The 9,684-nt window shown below is 50.6% G+C and overlaps 1 protein-coding gene across 1 annotated transcript in view; it reads right to left on the reverse strand.

The window, feature by feature from the left end:
• Positions 1-9,166, reverse strand: part of pik3r3b (phosphoinositide-3-kinase, regulatory subunit 3b (gamma)) — a 171,869-nt gene extending 162,703 nt beyond the window's left edge. The window contains exons 1-2 of the mRNA XM_070960155.1: positions 9,022-9,166; positions 7,469-8,649 (exon numbers count right to left, since the gene is read on the reverse strand). Coding sequence (XP_070816256.1) covers positions 7,469-7,820 — 352 coding nt within the window. The 5' untranslated portion in view covers positions 7,821-8,649; positions 9,022-9,166. The remainder of the gene's footprint in view (positions 1-7,468; positions 8,650-9,021) is intronic.
• Between the last annotated feature and the right edge of the window lie 518 nt (positions 9,167-9,684).

The raw sequence follows: 9,684 nt of genomic DNA on the forward strand, positions 1-9,684 counted from the left end.
CTCACCTCCTCTTGCCTCGTCTCCCCTCCCCTCCCCTCCCCTCCCCTCCCCTCCCCTCCCCTTGCCTCCCCTCCCCTTGTCTCCCCTCCCCTCCCCTCACCTCTCCTTGCCTCGCCTCCCCTCGCCTCCTCTCGCCTCGCCTCCCCTCCCCTCCCCTCACCTTCCCTCCCCTCGCCTCCCCTTGTCTCCCCTCCTCTCACCTTCCCTCCTCTCGCCTCCCCTCCCCTCCCCTCCCCTCACCTTCCCTCCCCTCGCCTCCTCTTGCCTCGCCTCCCCTCCCCTCCCCTCCCCTCGCCTCCCCTCGCCTCCCGCAGCTCTCCTCCCTGTGGCCTGAGCCTCTCGCAGACGTATCCCAGCACCGCAGGCTGCAGTCTGGATCTAACAGACGCAGGTGGGTCACCGCCGTGCAGCATCCGTGCATTAAAGCGCTGCATCCTCGCGGTCTCCCAGGATCCTCTGCTCCTGTTTTATTCATGGCTGTTTGCCACGTTTATGTGTATCGGCCTCTCCTTTCCCTGAACGACTCAGCACCTTCAGCCTATTCATCATTTAACGCCGGCGCCGTGCGCACCTCCATAATTGACTTTCAAAACAGGGACAATAAATCTCACCTCCTCCACAAACAATGCACTTCAGAGATTAAAGGCATTAGCATGCAGCAGTGGGAAGAACAGCACGCTAATAACAATAAAACAGGCAAAAAATAAATACCACTTCACAAGAGAAACACATGCTTTCAAAAGCTGGACGCAATGATGGAAAGAAGGAAGAAAAACACATCAAAAGCAGGAAAGAAAGAGGTTTTGTTTTAATCTCGCCGTCTGTTTATCGCTCTATTCTGTTTCCTCTCATCCATTATCAGCTTTTAAAAGAGCTCCGTCACTCAAGAAACAGATCTGCCATCTGATCGGCCATCATGGCAGGTTATTATATTTAGGCTCACCACCCCGACTCTTTAAAAGGGCGATTTAAGTGAAGACGCTGCAGAGCTGCGAGAAGAGCTGAGGCTTCACTCTGTGACCGGCAGGCAGCTCAGGTCGCTCCATGGGAAGCATATTTGGCTTTCTGGGGCTGGATTATTATCTCGTTTTGGGAATTTCTCGGAGGTGAAAAGAGTGAATTTAAATGTTTTCCTGTTGTTGTTTTTTGGGTCTACATTTAGATTAATGCTTCAAATTCCACTCAGAGATACGAGCAGTTTTATTGTCTGTCAGCCTGCGCTTTATGTTTGGGTATTTGTGTTCTGGAGGCTTCATAATTAATGCAATAATTCTGAATTTCCTTCAGGGGATCAATAAAGATTGATGTGCTTTTAACCCAGTAACAGCCCTGTTCATCAGACTCTCTTGTGAATGTAACCCTGATGGTCAAATTCACAATATTTTCCTCCTGAGATGAAAGAAAATAGTTTTCCAAAATGGAAACAGTTGAGTTGAACAGCAGGACGTCAAACTCATCTCAGCCACAAAACGATCCTCATTTAATTTCATTTTATGGTCTCGAGTTTTATGCATCTGCACAAGTTTAATCAAAGAAATGTCAGAAAAACAGTGATGGACAGTGACGAAGAGGGAGAGGAGAAACATCCTGAAGGACTTTTTAGTTCTGCCTGAATAACATGAAACAGGGTCTGAGATAAATCCAGCTGAAGTTTTAATCTCAGGATTATTGATAAATGTGTCATTTCAACCAAAAGGTTGATGGTGATGCTGAAACGTTTGGGCTGGTGGAGGTTTAATGAGCGACTGAGGAAAAGCCAATTAGTTAGAATAACAGAAAAAAGGCCAGAATTCAACCGTTCATCCGCCTGCACGTCACAGGGCTGATGTTCATCTATCTGCTGTGTGTGACCTCATAATCAGCAGTGTGTGTGTGTGTGTGCGTGCGTGCGTGTGTGTGTGTGCGTGCGTGCACGATGGGGTTACACTGACAGAGTAAATTGCAGAGCGCCTGTGCTGCCACAGTTCATTAAGATGCTCGTTACGACACCCTAATTGGCATGCAGCCCCGGCATCGCGCACAGCGAGGGAGTCCGACCGACGCACTGCACCGCACAACACCGCAATGTGTGTGCGTCTGTGAGTGTGTGTGTGTGGACTCCAAAAACGAGATTCAACGATTAGTTCAGATCAGGACTGAAGGAGAGAATGAAACCGAAGCCCGACAGGAAGAGAGAAGCAGCCAGAGGATGTTCTGCCAACTCACAACTCCACATTTCCACATGGGTGACACATGTCATCTGCAGCACACACACACGCAAGCACACACACACACACACACGCACACACACACACACACACACACACGGTCATTCATCCTGTTCAGGTTCACAGCGACGCGACTGAAGCACCAAATGAGGAACAGAGGGAAGAATAAAGGAAGTTGACTGGTTCTGTTCTGCGTTTCCGTCACGCATGAAGGATCTCTGCGACGCCTCAAGAGGCAGAGCAGCTTTTAAGTGTCGCTCCACACAGAATGTCCTTTTTCTCAAAGCAAGAAGAAACCTGCCGGCGGTTTGAGAGAATTCCACGCTGAGTCGGGACAGAATGAAGCAAACCTGCCCAGTTCACCAGCAAAGATGGCCGACTGCGGCTCGACGTCAGCCATGTTCAGGAGCTTTGGCTCAGCATGAGCTCCAGTCTGGACCAGAGTTTGCACCTGCAGCTGCAGGTGTTCAGCCGCTCGCTCAGGCCGGTTTGCTGCATAAGTTTATTCCAAGTTTTATTGAAACCTTCTTTTCATTTAATCTTAAAATGTAAGTTTATCTTAAAATAAATGTTTGTCAAAAATGAAACCTTTTCAGATGATTTTCAGTTTAAAGAGGAAATGATTCTCTATGTTCTCATTTCTTGGTGGGTCTGCATCAAACGTCTAGAACACGTTTCTTATTCAGTTTCAGGCATCAAGGTGACCAAAGGGCTGACAGACAGAGACAGAAAGTCCACTGACAGAGAGACAAAAGACAAAACAGACCTCTGCAGCTCAACGAACACACACACACGCACACACACACACACGCGCGCGCTGAAAGCCATTAAACCTGAACTGAAGACCGAAGGTCGGAGCTAAATATAAATCTCCAAATGAGGCCGTTTAGCCCGCTGAGCTTGTTAGGCCGACGCTGTGATCATCGATCCCCTGAACTCATCGCACGGCGGCGAGCTGATCACAGGCTGTCAACGCTAACACACACCTCGCTGAACACACACACGCTTCCAGCTCATTGTTATACAGGCGCCGTGTGAGGCCGGCGTTCACAATTACTGCTCAGAGACGAGCCGTCCCGAGGGATGCTCTGCAGCAAACACTCAGCGATGGACTTCTGTCCACAGCAGCCCTCGATCGGCTCGTCTTTAGGGAACACAGCTGGACAACGCGTCCTCGCCCACCAGCAGCGGCTCTTCATCGCCTCCCTGATCAGACTGATCGGCCACCTCGCCCAGCAGCAGCTCCTCTAAAGACCCTCGAACTAAAAAACTGAGACTGACAGCCGCTGTCTGACATGTTCGTGTTTGTCGAGTGAGAAATGAGACGGCCCACCTGAAGGTAACAGTCCAGGTGTGTCTCCATGAATCCACAGATCTTTCCTCTTTTTAATTGTAAACTTCACTTTTTTTTTTAGTCCTTCCTTTGTCACTTCTTCTCTGGTGTTTTTCAGGTCACTGCAGGACGCTGTGTTTACCTGACCGGACTCATCCAATCAAACTCTCTGCAGAGCAAACCAACGCTGTCTGGCCTCCTGGTTTACATCTAATTGCATCCCTCATTTACATAGAAGAGGAGCAGAGTGTCGCGAGCTACAGGCCTCATCTGCAGATAAAAGACGCGAGCTGCCTTATCGCAGCAGAGCAGCGCTGTGTGCGATTAGCCCGTCAGATCCAGCATGAACTCTGATTACCTGAACATTTGTCCTGCGTACCTGTAGGTAGATAGCAACGACGAGAGCGTCGGCGCTTCATTAGCTCGCTGTCATTAATGCTGCATGGAAGCAGCGAGCGCCTGCCCTCAGGGAAGGGTAAGGCCTCAGGTTGGGAAATGTGGGAGGGTGTTCACAATCGCAGTGTCAGATAGTGTTACGCATTGATTAGCGCTACAAGGCCTGTTAGAGCTATTACTGTACACATCACACCTGATTACATTAGCATGGCGACTGGGAGCGAGATGAATCGTTCAGGACGACAAGCGGAGGAAGAGGAGGAGAAGAAAGGAGGTCAGAGCCTGAACGACACCCTGCTGGTTGGTGCTGGTTGGTGCTGGTTAAAGCCAATGAATGCAGAGGAAAGTGCTGCTTCTGCTGACCTCAGACCACCACAACACCACGACACTGAAATGGTGAACTTATAATATCACTGTGACTGTGTTTGCTAACATGTGCACAGCGTTTGCTGTAAGCTGCAGCGTCGTTTAAATGAACTGTTGAACCTGCGAGTGTTTCAGCTGCTTCACCACTTCAAGTTTGTGTCGGACATCAACCGATTCAACATCGTACCTGTGTTTTTCTATTGTATGATCAACTGTACATCATGAATTACTTCACTGAGTTTATCTGTGGTGTCATGTCAGCAATGCTAGCATCCCACCGGACCTTCTGGCTCTCTGAGACGAGAAGTCAAAGCTCCGGTTTGGTCTCCACCAGCTCCTGAGAAGAACATCTGGCTCGTTAGCTGCTACACTACTTCACCGTCAGTCTCCAACTTTTTCCGTCTGCCGTTTGGTGCTGCTTCTGACGCTTTGTCAGAGCTTGTTTGCTACTGTGCTGCATGCCTGCGTGGTCGAATGGAGTCCACTCACTGACTCACAGCATTATGAATGACCTCATCTGAATTGACCAGTGACCCCTGATCAATCCTGTTCCCAGAAGAATATAAAACCCTCCAAACTGTTCCGAGCAGAGCGCTGAAACACAGCAGGGCGTGCCTGAGTGTCAGCACTGATGGAGGCTGCAGATCAGTTAGCTTCGCTCTGCTCAGGCCTCCCTGAGCTGCTGCTGCTGCTGCTGCTGCTGCTGCTGCTTGTGATTTGTGACTGCAGGGATGTGGCATGTCAGGCCGATAGTGCTCCAGCCAATCAATTATTCAGAACAAATGCAGCCGTGTGTGGCTTCAGGATGGATGGATGGATGGATGGATGGATGGAGGAGGGGAGGCAGCGACGAGCGGCTCGGCCAGCACACATGCTAAAACTAAGAGCATCAGCACAGCGAGCAGGGACATATGGAAATGAGAGCAATATTTACTCGAGCCGAGAGCAGTATGGATGTTATTTATATACGACGGACCAAGCCCACTCCCATAAAACAGACGGGCAGCCAGACAATTAAAGAGAGCAGGGAGGCGGCAGAGGAAGGAGAGGAGAGAACGTTACTCTGCGTCTGACCTATTTAGCAAATGAAGAGCCATAAAGGCAGCAGATCTGAAGTCAGCGTGCAGCAGACAGCCAGGCCTGAAACACAGCTAACCGCCCTGAGCCTGTAAAACGCTAATCAAAGCCTGCAGCCTTCAGAATAGCTTTTTAAGTGGGGCAGCCTGTTTCGCAATGCTTTTTACATCTTGGGCTCAAGTCCCTTTTGTCCTCGTCACCGCCTGTTTTTGCTCCTAAATAAATCAACAGAAATCCAGCTGCGAGGAGCAGATGAACGCAGCTCACACGCTGGTGTGAAGAACGCACTCAGTCAAACTGCAGCCGACACCACGAGATGCTGCAAGAGACACTAAATATGAGCACGCGTTCAGTCTTAAAGAGGCAAAAGTCCACGTACAGAGTGAAGAGGGCTGCCGGAGTCAGCGTCTCAGTCCTGAGAGGAGCAGAGTGGACGAGGAATACCGTTTGATTATTGATCAGCTGCTGCATGAGCTGTGGCAGCAGCGGCTCAGGAGCTCCACGCACACCTAATGACCCCTCGGCCACAATCATTAAGACTTCAGCAAAGGCGTTTAAAGGATCATTATCATTTATTAAGACGCTGACCTTGCTCTGACCATTATATCAGTGGAGTCGATATTGTGCTCTTCACGTTCACTGCAGAGATCGAGGAACGTGACGTCACCAGAATGATGATCTGACGGGTCGTAATTCAGCAACAAGTCCTCACAAGCTGACAGATGATTATGGTCCAAACTGCTGTGGACACCTCACAGACCGACTCTCTGCCCTCACTTTGACCTTCACTGATTCGAGCACATACACAATTCACGACATTTCAACCTGCAGCTCGATCTCAGAGGAACACGACGTCATGCTAACTGATGGATAAGACGACCAAAGCCACCAAAATAAGACTCAAGCTCTCTGTAACAAACAGGATTCACCCTCTGAGGTCTCCAGTGAGTCATGATGGAAGTCAGTCCTCAGCGAGGACACTCTGATTCTGGATCAGTTCATCTAAAAGTTTCTTCACATGAACCTTTTCCTGGAATCAAACCAAGAAACTGCACTTCCTGTCCAACAGTTTCTTTAATGAGAGCTCGTTTGCATCTGTCATCGCAACCTTTGCAGTGACAGTCAAAGCATGAAGAGAGGCAAAAGACCAGCAGACAGCAGTTTGAGCAGGAGGAGATCATCCAAAGCCAACCTGCTCCCACAGAGTTAACACTCGTGGGAGTGGCCTGAGAAGAGGAGCAGATGGCTGCATGTAGTTTCATGCAGGGTTTTCATGGGTGGAACATAAACGGCAGAGAAATGCTTTCACGCGGGGACTTTCAGCTAGCTTACCTTTGGTTAGCAGCGCGACGCCACATGTCAGAAAGGTGGTAAATCCACGAAAGTGAAGAAACAGGTGTCGAATAACTAACAAGACAAATAAGAAGCTTCTACTGTGTGTGTTATTTTGATAACTGATGCAGAAAAAAATGGATGGAATCATGAAATTTGGTAATAAAAACGACGTCAATGCGACGTCAAAATATCCGTTTATGTAGACAAGACCTTGACAGAGCAACGGTTTCATAAAGCTGTAAAGGTCATCGAGATGTGTGTGTGTGTGTGTGTGTTTGGGGGGGGGTCTCCCAAAGAAAATCTAACCCTGGGCCCCTGAAACACTGAGCCCGGCCCTGATTGGCCCACAGACACACACACATTTAGAACTGAAACTCGTGTTCGACAGCGACTTTGAACTCACATCAAACGACTTTATCACATGATGCTGCTGTGCAAACAACACCAACACGTCTGATAGCACCTGAAGCAGACACTTGATACCAACACACACACACACACACACACACACACACACACACACACACACACACACACACACACACACACACACACACACACACACACACACACACACACACACACTGTCTGAACTCATACTGAAGTACAACATCAGGTCTTAGAGCCAACTCTGACAGCTGTGATGTTTTTGTTGCGTTAATGTGGATTTCATGATGAGTTCTGTCCTTCAAATCTAGCACAGAGATCAGAGCAGAGAAGCCAAACGTTCATGTTGTGTTGGGGTGGCACTCACCTGAAGCAGCAGCTGCTCCAGGAGGCTGAACCCCCCCGGGAGTCTGCGGCCCCCCGGGAGTCGGCGGTACAGGTCTGGGCCAGGATTTAGCCACAGGAGGGCCGACTCTCATCGCCCCGACGTACTCCACAAAAGTCCCTGGAAAGTCTCCCTTCTCCTTGGTCCTCTCGTTGGTGCCGTGCAGCCAGCCTTTGGGGCTCCGCTCGTCCCCGTCCTGGTAGTCCAGTCCTGGTACGGCCATCAGCGACGCCTTGGAGACGGTGAGCAGGTCGCCCGGCTGGAGGCTGATGTCGTCACCACGCTCACGCTTATACTCAAAGAGCGCCCGGTACTGGAAACTGTCAGATGCCATGTCAACAGGAGCTCATAGGTCGGTTCTAAAGCCAAAAATCCGGATGTTGCCTGAGATTCGCTGCGTTAACAGTGAAAACAAGGGTTTGAAAAATACCAAACGGAAAGTGTTTGTTAAAAATCCCTGAGGTGAAACCTGGAAGGGTGCCTGAGATTTGCTGTGTCGTGCTGACTTCGATGACACAGCGGAAATGATAAAAATCTGATCCCTGAGGTGGAACTCGACACCTTCTTTAGACCTACAACACCCTGAAGAGCAGGTCCACAGGTCTTAATCCAAAATTAGAAATCCTCTAAGTGCAATGAAACCGAGTCGAACAGTCGGCTGCTGTTTGCTTCAACGCTGCAGATCTGGTTAAATATCCATGCAGCTCTTCAGAAATCCACAGTATGAATCCGACCGTCGGTCCCAGCTCTCCCGTCTGAGGCCTGCAGGCTTTTGTGCCCCAGCCGGACAGATGAAGCAGCCACCACACTGAGCCTGTGATGGCAGGAGGGGAAGAGGAGGAGGAGGAGGGTGGAGGGAGGCTGGAAAACCGGAGGGTGGCACAGTTTAGTAGGATGGGGTGACCTCCAGACGATGCCCCCAAGCTTCTGCGGGTTCTTCGGTGTTAATGAGGAAGTGTGCAGAGCCTACGCTGAGTCTGTTGTCCAGTCACACACACACACTTGTACACACTCACACACATACACACACACCTGAGGAAATCCACTGCAGTGCAGAATTTGGCTTCTCATTCAGCGTCCTCGTGTGCACTCTTCTGGATGAAACGCTGCTGCTTCGCCTCTTGTCTGTGCAGCTTCCTGACGCAGACAGACGCTCCTGCAAACTTCAAGTGAAGTCACAACGTCAACGTCACACACTTTCAATCACTTTTAAGCTTTAAATGCAACAACATGCTGACGTTTCTCAGGCCTGAAAGTCTGCCTGCCTGTCACAGATTAAATGAGGGCAGAGCCTGATCAAAGCATCAGTACAAGTCAATGAAAATGACCAAAACTGGAGGATATTTGGCTGGAAACGCAGTGGAAACGACCCTCAGCACTCTGCCCCGCAGGCTGACAGGAAGACGCTGAGACTATCACTTACAACTAGCGTGACTTGGCGAATATGAACTTGAGTCAGACAGCGTGCCAGACTGAAGTCGCCCTGCGCCAGTCTGCCCCGCTGTCTGCTGCGCGCAAACACGCCGCAAACTCACCGCTCAAACCCGCCGGACGAGCCCGTGTCCTCCACCGCTTCGACACTAGCCGAACCCCGCAGTGCGAGCCCAGACATCCGCGGAGCCCGTCAGGACAGACGGATGGCGTGGCTGGTCCAGCAGACAGGCAGCCTGCTCGGTGCTGTAGAGAGCGGCAGTGCTGATGTCAGTAAACCCCTCCTCCCTCCTCCTCCTCCTCCTCCTCCTGTCTGCAAATTATGCCAGGCAGCGGCGGGGACGGGACGGGTCGCTGCGGCGCACCGCCGCTGCGGCTGCAGTAAACACCGCCTGAGCCGGTGATGGTGCTCTGAGTCTGTGCTGCGTCTGTGATTCCATCTCTGAGTCTGAGCTGGTGCTGCTGTGTTACAGACAGGAGGAAGGGCGCAGTGCTGGATGTTCGGACGGTGCAGAGAGGTGATGAATTATGTAACAAGTCTGTGACCTGGAAGAGTCCCTGCGCGTGTCTCTGCGCGCTCGGGTCGCATGTTCGGACTTCAATTAATAGATAAATGAAAGCAGAAGGTGGATGTATGGCGTGGAAGAGGTGGATGATGGGTAAACAGTGCTGTCTTGGCTGCAGTCTGATGCGCACATGTGACGCAGCAGCAGACAGCGGCAGACTGCTGCGTCATCAGGTGCGCACAGTTCCAGTTTGGAGCTGCA

Source organism: Chaetodon trifascialis, chromosome 4 (genome assembly GCF_039877785.1).
Source record: "Chaetodon trifascialis isolate fChaTrf1 chromosome 4, fChaTrf1.hap1, whole genome shotgun sequence".
In the NCBI taxonomy this organism is placed as follows: domain Eukaryota; kingdom Metazoa; phylum Chordata; class Actinopteri; order Chaetodontiformes; family Chaetodontidae; genus Chaetodon; species Chaetodon trifascialis.